The sequence below is a fragment of the Myotis lucifugus genome, unplaced genomic scaffold (genome assembly GCF_000147115.1).
Source record: "Myotis lucifugus unplaced genomic scaffold, Myoluc2.0 scaffold_54, whole genome shotgun sequence".
NCBI classification, from domain to species: Eukaryota; Metazoa; Chordata; class Mammalia; order Chiroptera; family Vespertilionidae; genus Myotis; species Myotis lucifugus.
In genome coordinates, this window is record NW_005871102.1 from 6,608,190 (window position 1) to 6,626,516 (window position 18,327).

General features: G+C 38.9%; 1 protein-coding gene across 1 annotated transcript in view; it reads left to right on the top strand.

Moving 5' to 3' along the window:
* DHX9 (DExH-box helicase 9) overlaps window positions 1–18,327 on the top strand; it is a 46,141-nt gene that overhangs the window by 21,211 nt on the left and 6,603 nt on the right. The window contains exons 13-24 of the mRNA XM_006088993.3: window positions 5,106–5,247; window positions 5,678–5,760; window positions 6,996–7,152; window positions 9,335–9,435; window positions 10,923–11,136; window positions 11,644–11,738; window positions 11,953–12,026; window positions 13,138–13,290; window positions 15,975–16,134; window positions 17,131–17,240; window positions 17,854–18,015; window positions 18,123–18,250. Of these exons, the coding sequence (XP_006089055.1) occupies window positions 5,106–5,247; window positions 5,678–5,760; window positions 6,996–7,152; window positions 9,335–9,435; window positions 10,923–11,136; window positions 11,644–11,738; window positions 11,953–12,026; window positions 13,138–13,290; window positions 15,975–16,134; window positions 17,131–17,240; window positions 17,854–18,015; window positions 18,123–18,250 (1,579 nt within the window). The remainder of the gene's footprint in view (window positions 1–5,105; window positions 5,248–5,677; window positions 5,761–6,995; window positions 7,153–9,334; window positions 9,436–10,922; window positions 11,137–11,643; window positions 11,739–11,952; window positions 12,027–13,137; window positions 13,291–15,974; window positions 16,135–17,130; window positions 17,241–17,853; window positions 18,016–18,122; window positions 18,251–18,327) is intronic.

An 18,327-nucleotide genomic window follows, 5' to 3' on the forward strand; every position in this document is an offset into this window, starting at 1 on the left:
ACTTCAAAAATAGAACCAGGTATGTTTGTGTTATCTGATGCCTTAGAAATCATTTTATTGCAGCCCTGTTATATCACCATGTATTTATTAAATAACCAGATGAGAAATGATGTGGCGTTCTAGGACCTGTGCCCTTTCAGTTAGACAACTCTAAGGTTTAGAGAAGTTATTGCAGTTTGCGATAAATGTGAAGAGGGGTACATCAAAGAGGTGGATCCTAGAATCCTGCAAAAAAACAATTCAAATGCCAGTGGTATGGAAAGTGTTACCAAGTGTCTGGCACAAAGGGAATTTAGTGAGTCCTCAGTAAATATTAGCTATTTCGGTTAAAGTAAACACAGATAAACTGTGAAGTAGTAACCACTTAAAAACTACCTACTACTAAGGCTAGACCCCAGGCAAGAGTAATATTCTGTAGAGAAAATGAGATCAGCAGTCATGTGCAATGAAAATGTAAAGAAAAGCTTATATTCTGGAGATTAATGGAAGTATTCTATTGGAATGACAAAATTATTTTTGCTTTCATCACCACTACTTTCTAACTAGTGTCACTTAAATTGGTTATTTTGTTATTTTTAGTATATTAAATAATCTAAATACAGCATAAAGCTATGGCAATAAGGCAGAATATTTGGGGAAAGGATTGGATTACATCTAAAGTCATTTGTACGAATTTAGGCAAAATTAACTTCTGAGTTTTGTTTTGTTTTTATTAGAATGAAAAAAATATCAGCCTTGTTCTGAAGCACAAATGAAATAGTATATGCAACCATAGTATTTACTGTTGTTACACAGATGTTAATTATAATTATTCTAGAGGTCTCCTTTGTCTTGGTTCTCTGTATTTATTTGTAGAATATAGAGTATTTCAATATACTATAGAATAGTTAAGAGAGAAGCATCTAAGCCACAGGGGAAAGGTAGTTCTGCAGGTAGAGATGATGTTTGGTGCTCCTTGTTTTTCTTTATTTACTGTGGGACAGCATGTAAAACAATTGTTGGAGCACTGAAGATCAAGGGAAAGATAAATTAATTCAAGGGATAAGAAGAGCAAACTTCTTAGGCTATCAGGTGGTATACAGTTTGAGAAGTGTTTCAACAGTCATAAGTAGTCCTTTATATAAAGCAGAATTCTACACAAAATGCTTATCTTGTGAATATTTATAATGAGAATTAGATTATTTTTAGTTGCTTTTTTTCTGACTATAAAAGGAATATATAGTCATTGGGGAAAAATTAGAAAATAGAGTAATTTTTTTTAATTGATTTCAGAGAGGAAGGGAGAGGGAGATAGAAACATCAATGATGAGAGGGAATCATTGATTGGTTGCCTCCTGCACGCAACCCGGGCATGTGCCCTTGAATGGAATCAACAATGTGACCCTTCAGTCCACAGGCTGATGCTCTATCCACTGAGCCAAACCGGTTAGGGCTAGAAAATAAATTTTAAAGAAAGCAAAGCCCACTCAGGATCCCACCATACAGAAGTAATCATTTTTACTGTTGGTCTGCATCCTTTTAGGCTGTTTTATACACATACACACGTTGTATACCATCCTAACCTGCTTTTCATGCACCGGTGCATGAAATGGGTGCACTCGGGTCGGGCGGGGAGTGGTGGTGGGGGCTCAGGCTGGCCTGTGCCCTTTTGCAGTCCAGGAGCCCTCAGGAAATGTCTCACTGCCGGGAGTGGGCCTAAACCGGCAGTGGAACATCCTTAGTGCTGCCGAGGAGGTGGGAGAGGCTCCCACCACTGCCAGTGCACTCGCCAGCCATGAGTCCAGCTTCTGGCTGAGTGTCTGCTCTCTGGTGGTCAGTGCGCATCATAGTGACCGGTCATTCCGCCATCGGGCCGAAACTGGTTCTCTGACATCCCTCAAAGGGTCCCGGATTGCGACGGCACAGGCCAGGCCAAGGGACCCCATCGGAGCACAGTTGGAGCCAGGGAGGGATGCAGGAGGTTGGCCAGCCGGGGAGGGACCACCGGAGGGCTCCAGGGCGTGTCAAGCCTGTCTTGTTAAGTCCTGATTGCCAGATCCCAGCTGCAAGCTAACCTACTGGTTGGTGCATCCATCCCCTGGTAGTCAGTGCATGTCAAAGTGAGCAGTTGAGAGGCCTTAGTATATCATTAGCATATTACGCTTTGATTGGTTGAATGGCCCACTGGACGACCCGACACTTAGCGTATTAGGCTTTTATTATATGGTACTAGAGGCCTGGTGCACAAAATTCGTGCACTCGGGGGGGCAGTCCCTCAGCCTGGTTTGCACCCTCCCGCAGTCCAGGAGCCCTCGGAGGATGTCCAACTGACAGCTTAGTGCTGCTGCAGAGGTGGGAGAGGCTGCCGAGGAGGCGGGAGAGGCTCCCGCTACTGCGCTCGCCAGCCATGAGCCCGGCTTCTGCGTTGCATGTCTGCCCCCTGGTGGTCAGTGCATGTCATAGTGACCAGCCGTTCCACCGTCAGGTCGAAACCAGCTCTCTGACATCCCCCGAGGAGTCCCAGATTCTGAGAGGGCTCAGGCCAAGCCATGGGACCCCACCGGTGCACAGTCAGGACCGGGGAGGGACATGGGAGGTTGGCCAGCTGGGGAGGGACCAAAGGAGGGCTCCAGGGTGTGTCCAGCCTGTCTCACTCGTCCCAATTGACTGGACCCCAGCAGCAAGCTCACCTACTGGTTGGAGCATCTGTCCCGTAGTGGTCAGTGCATGTCATAGCGAGCAGTTGAGTGGCATTAGCATATTACGCTTTGATTGGTTGAACGGACTGGACAACCAGACACTTAGCATATTAGGCTTTTATTATATAGGATACAATGTTTTAGACAACAGTATAATTTTTAATAACTTCATAATGTCTCATTTTATGCATATACCCTTACAGGAGGTTTTTTAAAGATTGTTTCTAATATTTTGCCATATTACATATGCTGGGGTAAATGTATTTGTAATCTTTATATACTTTGTTTCATTGGAATAAATTTCTAAACATGCACTTTGCTGTACTCCCCTCGAGAAAAATCGCACTGATCTCTAAGCAAATCAATTATGAATGAAAAAGTGCTTCTCTCTTTAGTGTGTATTTTAAATAATTTTTTGTTTGTCTGAAAGTCAGGGCTGTTGAAGCGGGAAGTTAAGTCAGAGAAATATATAAAATATGGGAAGGAGATTGCAGGATCATTTGTTTGCTGTTTGAATAGTCTTCTTAATATTGATGTTTTCTGTTTATACTCAAGTTGATTTAACTGATTGGGCTTCTGAAGATGGTTGTTGTAAAAAGCACCTCTTGACTGGCTGGCGTGGCTCAGTGGTTGAGTGTCAGCCTATGAACCAGGAGGTCACAGTTCAATTTCTGGTCAGGGCACATGCCTGGATTGTGGGGTGTTTTTTTTAAAGTGCCTCTTGCATTAATTTGTAACACAAATTAATGTCATGGATGACTTTCTTGAGTCTCTGAAGACGGTTATGTTTGAGGGCAGTAGAGTTAACTACAGTATATACTATATGGGGAATATGCCATCTCCTGCCTGTATTCATTTAGAAGGGTGGACTCTACAAAGCTTGTAGGCATGAAAGAAAGTAGCCCCAAGGTGATAAAAGCAATCTCAGCATACCCAGTAGCATATGAATACATTTCCAAAAGTCAAATATCCTACTGAGTTTTAAGTTCTAGAAGGCAGCTATTTATTTAGGAGAAAGACAGAAGTAGAGGAAGGGATTAACAGATAGAATATAAGCTCATGAAAATTCAACACAGTATGTTCAAGAAGGCATCTTTTAATCCCTTGTCTTTTGCTGGGGTAAATATGAACTAAGTGATTGTACACTTAAACCTGTATTTGTATGAGCTCCATACCCCAACGGATTCTTTTATGAGGGACATAGAAATTAATAAATCATGTTTTGTATTAATTCAAAGGATAGTTCTAGTGAAGTTGTGTTGTTTTTTTAAGATTCAGCCTCTGATTTTCTAAATAGTGATAATCTGTGATATCTTAATATAGGTACTTAACTAGATAGGAAACTCGGAAAATTTTCTCAAGCAAGGAACTAAAATATAACCTGTCATCAGGATTTTTTTGACAAAATCAAATTCAAGGCATCTTGGAAGCATTCAGTCTTTATAAATCTTTATGTACCTACGTAGCTATACCTTTCGAACATACTACCCACCAAGTAAATACTGTTTTGTATACTTAAAAGCTATGGAACACGTCAGAAAAGTTCTCAGGGTCCAATACTAAAAACATTAACCAATAGCATTCCCCTTAGGATTCAGCATATTTATTGCTGGAAGCAGTAATATATACTGTTGTCCCCACTGCATAAGCCAGTGATGGCGAACCTATGACATGCGAACTCATTTTTTTGGTTGATTTTCCTTTGTTAAATGGCATTTAAATATATAAAATAAATATCAAAAATAAAAATCTTTGTTTTACTATGGTTGCAAATATCAAAAAATTTCTATATGTGACACGGCACCAGAGTTAAGTTAGGGTTTTTCAAAATGCTGACACACCAAGCTCAAAAGGTTCGCCATCACTGGCATAAGCTCATCAGAAGTAACAGGAGTGATTTCAGTGTGGCATCTGATGCAGAATGTAACAAATGCTTCCTTTATCAGGTAATAGATGAATGAAAGGTGACCATAGTGGATATGGCAAAGGAGATTGCTCACCTTCCTAATACCCAACCTCCCTAATTAAATTTTTAAGAATGCCTTCGCTGTGGTTGGCAGTTACAGGCAAGCTCCCTAATTGTGTGTGCTGTCCCCTTCCTTCCCTGCTAAAAAAATCACTCTGAATATCTTTTAACGGTTTAGGCCAATGGTGAGTAAATTGTTTTTTTATATAAAAATCTTGGAATCACTTTATATACAAGTTGAAAAACAGCATGTTTCAGTATCTGACATTGAATTGAGTAGTAAATTTTTTGTGTCCTGAATTAAATAAATTTGGAACTTCCTTAAGATAACCATTACTATTATTGTTTCTGATGATTACTGAGCTGGCAATGGAACAGATTGACTATGATAATTTAGTAATTCCAATAAACAGGTGTAACTGATTTTGTTGTTTTTAAATCACTTTTCTTTTTGGTCTCAGCCCAGGAGAATCAGTGCAGTGTCTGTAGCAGAGCGCGTGGCATATGAGAGAGGAGAAGAGCCTGGAAAAAGCTGTGGCTACAGTGTGCGATTTGAATCTGTACTTCCCCGACCTCATGCCAGTATAATGTTTTGTACTGTAGGTCAGTAATGTGTTTAATTTTGGTCTTTTCATTTGGGGTTTACATTGTGCTATTTTTGAAGAAAGCTTGGTAATAGCACAGAATGGTTGGAAATTATAAATCAAGGAGCCAGTCTCAAAATTATTGTTTAAATAGAACTTTGAGCAATTTTTTTTCCTTTATGGACAGCATGATACATCTGCTGGATATTGTAGTTTGGAAAAAATGAAATCAGCTTAGGTTACTAGAATTTAATTTAGAGTTCACCATCACTTTTTAAATAATTTTAAATGTGCAGGTGATTGTTTCTTTTTTTAAATGATGCTGGGGTTATTTAGTTGAAGCATAATTGTCTAGAAACTTGTTTCTTTGAACTTTTCTATCTTCCCTATTTTAATCAACATAGAAACACATCTCCATTTTTTGCTGTGATTTTTTTTTTTTCCTCAAGGTGTGCTCCTGAGAAAATTAGAAGCAGGCATTCGAGGAATCAGTCATGTAATTGTAGATGAAATACATGAAAGAGACATAAATGTAAGTAGCTGAATATTATGATAAGGTAACTGCTAATATTCTGAATAAAAAGAAATCAAAATAAAATCTCTGCTTTGCTTTTTCTTTTCCCACTATTTACATCTTCTACCAAAACCATGAACTTTTGTCACTAAGATGTTGAACATCTTCTTCTAGTGAGGCCATTAAACCCTTTTTTTTTCCTTTGAATGTTCACAGTAGCAAAAGTTCACAGTCGTAAAATTCTGGAAACAACCCAGATAACTGCAGTATGTACCACCAGATACCTACTGGTGAGTCAGTTGGTATAGTCACATATTGGGATATTAAAGTCATTAGAAAGAATAACTAATACCATGTGGATGAATCTTAGCAGTGATATGGTATGTGAGAGGAAATCCCAAAGATTATATAACATATACTCATAAAGTTAAGAATATATATAGGTGTCTATATAAATATCTATAGATGAGGTGAAAGCTGTATACATGAAAAGAAATATAAAAAAGATTTCTATGGTGGTTTTTTGTAGTTGGGAAAGGCAAAGCGATGGTGAGAGACCACGCAGCTAGAGAAAAGTTATGTCCAAGTTCTAGCTTTCATGTTCGTTGGTGGGTCAATGGATACTTTACACGATTAACTGTCTTAGCCATTATTTTGTTTGAATGAATCAGCTAGGATCTTTTCAACATTTTTAAGATTTGCTTTACATGTGATTGGATAACTGATTTTTTAAAATTATATTTTTTATTGATTTCAGAGAGTAAGGGGGAGAGCTAGAGAGAGATGATGATGATGATAGAATCATTGATTAGCTGCCTCTTGCATGCCCCTCACTGGGGATCCAGTCCCCAACCCAGGCATATGCCTTGACTGGGAATAGAACCTTGGCCTTCTGGATTTATAGGTTGACATTCAGTCACTGAGCCACAAAAACCAGGCTATATAACTGATTTTTGACTTATGATAGGTTTCCCCTTTTTTCTAGTTAAAGTTGGTGTACCTACAAATACAAATTTCACTGAAAAATTTGAGATGAATTCTTTGCTCATTAATTTTTTCTCCCTTACCTGAATAGCACTCGTTTCAATCCCCACAACTGTTAGCATATGACTGTTATTTTAAAATACTGTTTGTAACTGCATCGCACTGTAACCCTTTATTTAAGCCTCCTAGGAACCTGAAATCTATTGGGTGTATCTCATTAGCACTGACTTTTTAATGCAATTTTGTTTTGTTTGTGTTTGTTTGAATAGACTGACTTCCTTTTGGTAGTGCTGCGAGATGTGGTTCAGGCTTATCCTGAAGTTCGAATTGTTCTCATGTCTGCTACTATCGATACCAGCATGTTCTGTGAATATTTCTTCAATTGCCCCATCATTGAAGTTTATGGGAGGACTTTTCCCGTTCAAGGTAAATACTGCGCAGGGGGTGGGGGTGAATATCTCTTGTGCTCCTCAGGAGCATGATTGATCAATCTCTTAATTCTGGAGATTAAGAAAATTTCCTTTGTTGGTTAAAGCAGCGGTCACCAACCTTTCGGACCTCGTGGACCACCCGTTGGCGACCGCTGGGTTAAAGGAGATTTAAAATCCAGGCAAATTAGAGTATCAAATGCATCATACCATTTGTGGGGTTTCAGTTAAGCAGGAGTGAGTACAATCTGAGGAGTGAGAACAAGTTTCGTTCACTACATGCAGAGTGTGCATATTTAGTAGCCAAACTTAACTTTTAAAATTATTATAGTCGGTTAAATTAATATGATGGTCATGGGAATTACTGTTAAAAGTTTAAACAGCCAGGGTCAAATTAACAAGATAATTTTGCTTAGAGCCAGAGCAGGCAGAACTTTTGAAATGACATTAAGGTGAATATTTCAAGGTAAAGTATTTCTGATGGTTAAGATTCTGATAGTTATAAGTACAGTAATTCTTTACTTTAAAAGGTTTTGTCATCACCATTTTTAATAGCTTGGGTTAAAAAAGAATGAATTATGGCACAGTCGAATTGAGGGCATGAAAATAAGCTAAATAGTTTGCAGTGTAAGTATGAAATAATGGATATTTCAGGGGGCTATTTTTTGAAATTTTAAAGTAAGAGTAGCTCTGAAATAAAAGCCAGTGTAGTTGTATCTCACAAGAGAACTAAAACTGCTTTGAAAGTATACTGAGATTGAAAAAAACAAATACATGGATGGCAGATGGTAGGAGCCAGGCTTACTGTTGGAGTGAGAGGTTTTATAGGTAGGAGGAAGGGAGCCATGGGTTACATTTGAGGACATCAGGAAGAACTAGTGTATAGATACAAATGGATAGATAAATTTGTATAGGTACAAATGGTTGCATATATTTGTATCCGTACAAGTGGGTGGATACACAAATAATTATAATGAATTAGTACATGGGTTAATATCCATACATGTATTTTCTAGCTTTGTCTGCTGAGCAGTCCTAGAAGCAATGATATCCCACTATCAAGGGACATGCCACCACCCAGATGGTATTTCTAGTACCATTTTCCAGTTAAAGAACCAGTCCTTAAGAGAAATGGCTGATTCTAAGGTTAAAGCAGGGGATATCTGAGATGAGCCTGGGATATTTTGTAGGCCAGAAAATGAGAAAGTGTTAAACAAAACAACAACAAAAACACCCCAAAGTGATGAAGATAAAGGGACTTAGGAGCCAACCTGAGAAAGCTCTCAATGACCAAAGCTGCACTAATTGGAACAAAAAATACAGTAGTGGTTTATATAAGTATAAAATATATATTCATGAATCTGTGGATGGTAGCTAAATTAGTAAATAGGTAATAAAGACAAATTTCTGATACAGAAGAGTTCAAAAAATGTATGTAGATACTTAAAAAAGTGAGAATTAACTCCCTGTCCTGTGAGTGCTGTGCTTAGTGACTTGTTTCCAAAGAAGAGTATGGAAAGGGGGAAGCAGGTGTAACTTTGCAGTGTAGTAACTTGGCAAAAGCTATCTCAGGTGATCAAGTTTAACATCATCAGGGATAAGTCGTGTTGATGGTATGTGCCTTGGATATGATGTGATGAGAATGGCACTTTGTGCTTTTAGGGCTTAGGGGACAAATGTTTAGATTATGAGACACTTATGGGCCCAACATAGAACTTCAGGAGATAATGGATCAGCAGGTGTCCCAACCTTTGCTTTGAGGTCCTTCAGAGGATTAACTAAAAGGAACCCATTTATGTGTACATCCTGGACTATGCAATGTTACTGTATTGATGTTATTTCTTTTTATATATAACTCTCACACCGTGGGAGTGTATAACATAGTGCATGTACATAGTAGGCATTCTATGAATGTTTGGTTGAACATTGTATATAGATACCATGACTGGCTTTGTGGGAACATGTTGTATAAGATACCTAACTCTCCTTCAAGGTCCAAGAAATAGGAACGCTGAATTAGATTGGGAAAAGAGGTTATTGCCACTGGAATTTCTTGGCAGTTGTGAAGAATCAGGTTGAGGGGTATTAAGTAATTTTGAATTATGAATATGCAAATGAGTTTTAAAGACTTCTCCATTCTGCAAGTTGATGGTACTTACCTGACTGGATTGTCCCGGCAGAATATTTTTTGGAAGACTGTATTCAGATGACCCACTTTATTCCTCCACCAAAGGACAAGAAGAAGAAGGATAAGGATGATGATTGTGGTGAGGAGGAGGATGTAAGTGAATTTCATGGAGACTTCATTATGGGTAGATTGTTGTTACAGAGAAGAGAATGGATTTTAGTAAATATATGCAGTTAAGTTAGCATTACACAAAACTTTATAAACTGACCATGATGTCTATCTTGAGTTGATACATGGCACTCCAGAAAGGTTCGTGTTCAGTGAGTGACAAGTTCTTTTCATACCATGAGTTAAATAATCTATGACAAAAAGGTCAAAAGAAAAAGAAGAGAAACAGTAAGATGTTTAAAGGTCACAGCACGTGGGTGACTAACTGGTAGAAAGGCATAATCTTGTGCCCCACCCCAGATCTGCTGAGTCAGAATCTACATTTTCACCAGGTGTCCAGGTGACCCAGTAACCAAGGCAAACAAAAATGAGTTGTAACAGCTTTGTTTCTCATTACTGAAGGTTTGTCATTGATTCTAAGGCAGACTTTTTGGAAAAGACTGACCACATTATTTGAGAAATAGATAAAAGTAATCAAATCCAAAAAAAAAAAAGAAAGAAAGTAATCAAATCCCTGCCTGCAGGACACTCATTTAAGAATTAACTTCCTATTTGGTATGCAGTGAACTTGGGAATTACACAGGGAGGCATTGTATGTGTATAAAGTAGTTATATGGGCCCAGCCGGCATGGCTCAGTGGTTGAGCATCTACTTATGAACCCGGAGGTCACAGCTTTTTTTTTTTTTTTTTTTAATATATTTTATTGATTTTTTTACAGAGAGGAAGGGAGAGAGAGAGAGAGAGAGTTAGAAACATCGATGAGAGAGAAACATCGATCAGCTGCCTCCTGCACATCTCCCACTGGGGATATGCCTGCAACCCAGGTACATGCCCTTGACCGGAATCAAACCTGGGACCCTTCAGTCCGCAGGCCGACGCTCTATCCACTGATCCAAACCGGTTTTGGCCGGAGGTCACAGCTTGATTCCCAGTCAGGGCACATGCCTGAGTTACAGGTTCAATCCCCAGTGTGGAGCCTGCAGGAGGCATCCGATTAATGATTCTCTCCCATCATTGATGTTTCTATCTCTCTCTACCTCTCCCTTCCTCTCTGAAATCAATTTTTTAAAAAATATATTTTTAAAACAGTAGTTATATGGTAATTGAGTCAGAGAATCATGAGCAGTTCATTAATCAGTAGGGAAAATATTGTAGAAAAACCAGGAGTTTATAGTTAGTCATAAGAAAGAAATATGCTTAGTAGATTAGCCATTAGAATTTCAGAGTCAAATGTAAGAGTTTGTACTTGAATTTTAGTCATGTCCTATGGGAAATATTGATTAGTAGATAAATCAACATGCCACTGGTTCTCTTTTGGAAATTAAATTTCTTCTGTATACCAGAAAGGACTAATCAGCTAAAATTAATAAGGGGATTAGGTGTCATTTGAATATTAAGAGCAGACATAGGAGACTTGCCTCATGAGCTGTGGTAATGGAGACAGACCCAAATATGTCTCTTTCTTTTGCAGGCAAATTGCAACCTGATCTGTGGTGATGAATATGGTCCAGAAACAAGGATGAGCATGGCTCAACTGAATGAAAAGGAAACTTCTTTTGAGCTCATTGAGGCTTTGCTTAAGTACATCGAGACCCTCAATGTTCCTGGAGCCGTGTTGGTCTTTCTGCCTGGCTGGAATTTAATTTACACTATGCAGAAACATTTGGAAATGAATGCACATTTTGGTATGAGTCTGAATTCTTGCATATATGAGAGTGAAAATGAATCTTTTTGCTTATGCCCTAGTCGGTATGTAAAAACAAAATTTAGTGTGTCCATTTTTATATAACAACTATATAAGAGGCCCGGTGCGCGAAATTAATGCGGGGTGCGGGGGGGGGGAACCTTAGCCCAGCCTGCACCCTATCCAATCTGGGACCCCTTGGGGGATGTCGGTTTAGGTCCAATTTCCTAACTGCCGCCCCCCACCCCCCCGCCAGCCTGGTCACCCCCAAATGCCCCCACCTGCCGGCCTGGTTGCCCCACACAGCCTGCTGTTCAGTCACTTGGTCGTCCCTCACTAATCCCCCTGCTGGCCTGGTTGCCCATGCAGCCTGCTGTTTGGTCATTACTGTTATTGTGATGGTGTCCTGGACAATTTGCATATTCCTCTATTATTAGTATAGATATGCATAATGTATAGCAGTTTTAAACTAGGCTCCTATTTTTAGACCTTAACTTCTGTATTATAGGAAGCCATAGGTATCAGATTCTGCCTCTGCATTCTCAGATTCCTCGAGAAGAACAGCGCAAAGTATTTGACCCAGTACCAGTTGGCGTAACCAAGGTAAACAATGAACATTACAGTTATGGGGTTGTGAATGTCATAGATATTAAACAAATGTTACCGGTCTTCAAAGAGCTATTAAAAAATAATAATAATTTGTCTAAATTAAGGGAAAAGGGGATATTCTCTCCAAGTTTAGAAAGCTTTTCATTAGTTAATGGCTGAGTGAATAAATTCCTGAAGTGTAATTTTTCTTAATGTCATTTCTTCACAGGTTATTTTGTCCACAAATATTGCTGAAACAAGCATTACCATAAATGATGTTGTTTATGTCATTGACTCCTGCAAGTAAGTTCACAAGGGACCTATTTGCCTGGAATAAATCTTTAGAATGTATTTTAAGTTCCTGTGTTCTTAAACCATCAAAATCATTGTGCTTTTATATATACTGGGCAGTAGGGTAATTAATAATTTCACTTGGTTTTTGATCATCACACATCACTTATGGGAGAATGTGACAAAGCTTAGCACTCTTATTTTCTGACTGATTCCCACTGCTCTTATCTGTGGGTATTTTGTTCATTTTCCTGGTGTTTCCGTTGGCAACTTCCAGGAAAATGAACATGCTGTTCTGTGTATAAAGACGATCAATATTTAGCACATAACAAACATACTACCTGTAGGACACTCATTTTAGAATTAAAAGACTTCATATTTAGTATGAAATGGGTCTGAGAGATACACAGGGTGGCATTGTGTATAGATTAAGTACTTACGGTAATTGACACACAAGACAAAAAAGTCACAGTTTGGTTATATCTGGCCAGCTTGTGCCCAAATCTTCTCTATATAGTCTCTCCACCTACCTGACAATTGAAAAAGATTTGCCAATGCCCAGTTTAGGGATTGGTGAGTAGTATGCAGCTCCTCTGTGCCAATCCCAATCATTTAGTGCTATCCACCTGTGTGTAACATTGAAGGGTTTGGGGTTGCATAGGATTTAGAAGGACACTGCTGGTGAGGTCATGAGAAGTGCCCCATATTCCAGTTTAGCACATGATCTTTAGATCATAGAGAGTGTAGATCATCTAATTGTCCACTTACATTTATATAACAGATCTACTTAATGCATTACATTTATTAATTCACTTAATATTTATATATAAAAACCCTATGAGATATATGGTGATATTATACTCATTTTCAGATGAGGAAAATGAGGCACAGTATAGGTTAGTCATTTAACCAAGATCATCCAGCTGGTAGTGGCACATATGTGTTACATTGCCTTTTAGTAAGTTGACAGGAGATGCAGTCAAATTCTTACTGGTACTGTTCACAAATAGACACCACATGTAGGTGTGGCCATCTGGAACTCATCCCCCACTTAGTAGAATAATGATAGTTATGTATTGGTAGTTCACACGAGTCTTAGAATTAACTACTCTGTGCTACATAGGCAGAAGGTGAAGCTGTTCACTGCTCACAACAATATGACAAACTATGCAACAGTGTGGGCGTCCAAAACAAACCTGGAGCAACGGAAAGGACGAGCTGGCCGAGTACGCCCGGGCTTCTGCTTTCACCTCTGTAGCCGAGCTCGTTTTGCGAGGTGAGACCAATTACAGAATTAAGATGGATGTTGTTTTTAACCCTTTATATACTTCTTTCCTCCTCTCCCCCACCCCTCTCTTTTTCTCTCTCTCTCTACCATGAATTTAATGAAATCAGTGCATAAATGCCTCCAATTAACTATATTGGGGGAAACTTAACTTGGATGACAAGATTGCAGTAAATGAAAGAAATCACAAATTGTCAATGGTGACATGTTAGCTACTGGTTTACTTATAAGCATTAAAAAGAAGAATACATGGACATTTTGGTTCTGCATAGCTTTATCACTTTGGGATTATTGATATTTTTGGAATGATTAACTTTCTGAAAAATGTTAAAGTATATTTGTCTTTATAGAACTTTTTTTCCCCCTCACTGTTAGTACATCACCTGTCTCATGATCTCCTCATCTGTCTAAGAAATAGAGGCCATTATTTAGATAAAGAAACTAAAACTTAAAAAGTTTAGCTGACTGCTTCAGGGCCAAAGTCCAAGTCTGTTTATACCTTGTGCATTTCCATTTGTAGTACACTAGTGGCCCAGTGCACGGATTCGTGCACATTGAAAGGAAATTAATTAGAAGGTTGTCAGTGGGGCAGGACTGGGCAAGATGGGCTGGACACGCCCTCCCGTGGTCCCTCACCCGCCAGCTGCACCTGGGGCAGCACTGCAGCTCAAAGGGAGAGTCTGTGGGGTGAGTGGGGTCCTTCAGGCTTGGCCTGCTGGGATCAGGCCAAAACCTGCTCTTTGATATCCCCTGAGGGGTCCTGGGCTAGGAAAGGGCACTCTGTAAAGTTGCTGTTGCTCGACAGCTCCTGTGATGAGCGTCTGCTCCCTGGTGGTCAGTGTACGTCATACCTACCTGCCAGTCGGCCGGTTACATAGCCTTTTATATCTAAGATGGATGGATGGGGGCCGGTTACGTAGCCTTTTATATCTAAGATGGATAGATGGATGGAGAGAGAGAGAGAGAGAGAGAGAGAGAGAGAGAGAGAGATGGCCTTTTGGGGAATGTTTGTGAATGGTACCTATTAGTTAAAAACATCCTTATAGCTCTGAATTACAGACTTAACACATTGCGGGCGGATCACAAGCATTCTCGTGTATTCATATTACAGTGTTTTACATAAATGTTAAAGGCATGCCTTAACATTAAATACCCATTGCATTTTGAAGTTACTTATTACATGTTGGTACAAGCTAATGTCTTTTTAAAGTATGATGCTTTATAAAACGTTTTTTGTACTCGTTCAATAGAAACTTACCTGGCCACTGAGAAAAGCTAGCAATAAAACTACTGGTGTGCAATGTGTTAAGACATGTATTTAGTTGTATTATTTCTTGAGATCCATGTGGTGTGTATTAACTGTAACCAGGGAATTTGTGTGCATATATTTATGATCATAAAATATTATGAGACAGATAAATTTAGGTGACCAGATAGATGTACATAATGCACTGAAGAAAAACTAGAGAGGCTTTAGTTTGCCTTTATACTGGTACCATGTGGCTTTCCAGTAATTAGAATGTGGGTTTATTTTAGCATCAGAAGTTAACTCAGGAGACTGCTGTGATATATGGATAAGTTCTTTTAAAAGGTTAGATTACCCCCGAACTGAAAAAAGTACTGTACTCTAACATCTTAAAGTAAAGCAACTACTAATTAGTAATGCATGAAGTAGACCTATAATGAGGAATTTTTGCTCTTTTCCCTGTAGGATGAGGAATGAATATACTATATATGCATTTGCCTGGTAGAATTGGAATCATCTTTAATGGTTCCAATTGATCTTTATCATGAACAGTTCATAGGGAATAAGCCTGGATTAGAAGTGTGGAGACCTGGATTTTAATACTGTTTGTGCCGAATATATTTCATGAATGTAAACATTTACTCTCTTTAGGCCTCTCTTTTTATAAAATAAAATTAAGTTACTTGACCCTTTTGTGTCTGTTTTCTCAGTTGTTAAGGGAAGATAGTATACTACCTAGCCCATAAGATTTGTTCAAGAATAAAATTAGTTAATAATGTAAAATACTGAGAACAATGCTTGGCACATAGTAAGCTCTTAGTAGATGTTAGCTATTGTTATTAATATTAATTTGTAATAATGACTTTTATTATTTAAATTTTAAAGGTTAAAATGATCTTTAAGATATTTTCAGTGGCCCTAACCGGTTTGGCTCAGTGGATAGAGCATCGGCCTGCAGACTCGAGGGTCCCGGGTTCGATTCCGGTCAAGGGCATGTACATTGGTTGCGGGCACATCCCCAGTGGGGAGTGTGCATGAGGCAGCTGATCGATGTTTCTCTCTCATCGATGTTTCTAACTCTCTATCCCTCTCCCTTCCTCTCTGTAAAAAATCAATACAATATTTTTTTTTTAAAAAAAGATATTTTCAGTGGCACTAATATTATATAGACTAGGAGGAGGTTGTGAGAAAATGTCAGTATTAGCCCACATCATCACAAAAGGTCTTGCTACCATTTTTAGCCTATGTTTGTCAGCAGGCGGGAACTGAAATGCCATAGGTGGAGGTAATAACATAAACATTCTTGGATGATTGTAAAAGGATGAGTGAAGTGCAGTTCTATATTCTTGATTATCTCTGCAAAGATTTTATTATATAAATGTATGTATATGCAAAGGAGGATGGCTATTTTATATTTGTTTTCTCTTAGACTCGAAACTCACATGACACCAGAGATGTTCCGGACACCATTACATGAAATTGCTTTGAGCATAAAACTTCTGCGTCTGGGAGGAATTGGCCAATTCTTGGCAAAGGCAATTGAGCCTCCACCTTTGGATGCTGTGATTGAAGCAGACACACTCTTAGAGGTACCTATAAACAGACCTATCTGGCACATGTGAGTTATACCACCTGTCTTGTTCTCGCAAGTAACACCTAACAATGAATCAAGAAGAAAATACAGTCCACAGGACTCTGGTGCTAAGGCTTCCAGTGTTGTATTATGTGCTTCCTATTATCAGGATTAAAAATTAGTAACAGGTAAAACAGAGCTAATGTCTTATTTTTGGGGAAAAATGGAGAAAAGGCAAGATGTCACCTCTTAACCAATATTTAATCAGAACATCAATTACTCATGATAATGTTTTATGTACATCTTTTAGAACACTTATTTTTTCTAATCACACTTCTGATTGAAGCAGTTGTAGTATAGTGGAAAAAACAAGGGTATTGGAGCTGAGTCTAGTACTCATCTGCTGTATAAACTTCAGACTTGTTCTCAAGATATTTTTCTCAGAATTATCAATAGACTAGAGGCCCGATACACGAAGATTAGTGCAAGAATAGGCCTTCCTTCCCTTGGCTGCTGGCACCAGCTTCCCTCCGGGACCTGGGCCTTCGCTCTGGCTGCTGCCTTCCACCTTCGCTCCAAGCAGGAGCCACCTCCTGCCTGCTCTTGCCGGCTCTATGGCTCCGGCCAGCGCTGCCATCTTTGTGGCTATGGGTGTCGCCATCTTTGTCTCAGGGTGATGGTTAATTTGCATATTACCCTTTTATTAGTATAGATGCTATCAGACTTTGGTATATAGGTACTTTTAATATTTATTACTATATTTATAGACTTCTCATGGACCGTATTCAGCTTTACAACCTACAAGGCCTAATTCTAGTACATCTTCATATTAGGTGCTCCAGAATATTTGAGTGAAAAAAATTGTTGGCTGGTGCTGGCAGCTGGCTTGACAAGTGATAAAAGCTCAAGTGCACTTTCCTAATCTTAATCTATAAAGAAATGTTTCATCTTTGTCTAGGTTAAAGGGTGTTCGTTACTGTTTCTGCTCACAAAGAAATTTCTTCCCACAGAGCTTGATGCATTAGATATCAATGATGAGTTGACTCCTCTGGGCCGAATCCTGGCTAAACTCCCCATTGAGCCTCGTTTTGGCAAAATGATGATAATGGGGTGTATTTTCTAGTAAGTGCTTTGTTTTATTGCTGATAGTTAAATAAAATGGTAGGATAGTTTCAAAATCTTATTCCCCTCCCCTTAAAAACAGGATGGGCTCAGATAGAAGAAAAACTGAACATTTTTAAGTAGGCAAGTGGCTTACTTTAGACACTGAAAGAAATATGAAATGAGAACAAGAAGTAGATGGACACCTAGACACAACTCACTGGGGGAGGAAACTCTGGTTTCTTAGAAGGTACAGCTCGGGAGGTTGGTTAACTGTAATTGTCCCTGAAAGAGAAATAGCATTAGGAAAAAGGGTGTATTTTATCAGAAGTATTGAAGATTAAGAGATTTGGTAAAATGGGTAAGAGAGAATATGGGTAAGAGAGAATAGGAAAGGGAAACTATACACTGACTACTTAGTCATCATTTATGATAAATATGCATCCATTAATATCAGCGTTCATTATTCTTTCCTATTCTGCTTCGGGAGGGAGCAGCTGTAAAGTTCTCTGTTAAGCCAATTTCAGTGCTAATAAAGCAGTGTCATAGCCAGTCAAGACGCTGACCCACAGTATACTGTCCAAGGTGCTGGAATAAGAATGAATGAGACTGACTTTTCCTGTCTCTGTTTCAGTGTGGGAGATGCTATCTGTACCATCTCCGCTGCCACCTGCTTTCCTGAGCCTTTCATCAGTGAAGGAAAGCGACTGGGCTATGTCCATCGAAATTTTGCTGGAACCAGATTTTCTGATCATGTGGCCCTTTTATCAGTATTCCAAGCTTGGGATGATGCTAGGTAAGGATTTGAAAGAGGATAGTTGTAAGGTTTGGGTGAACTGTCTCTGGTTTCTATTCTGTATCTAATTCCCTGGGCTTTGAATATGACTCTTATACTTATTTTAGAATGGGTGGAGAAGAAGCAGAGATACGTTTTTGTGAGCACAAAAGGCTCAATATGGCTACACTAAGAATGACCTGGGAAGCCAAAGTTCAGCTCAAAGAGATTCTGATCAATTCTGGATTTCCAGAAGGTAAGACTCTTACAGTCTTAAGACACATCTGGAGGGAATTTATGTAGTGCACACTAACAGTGCAGTCTGTCTCAGCT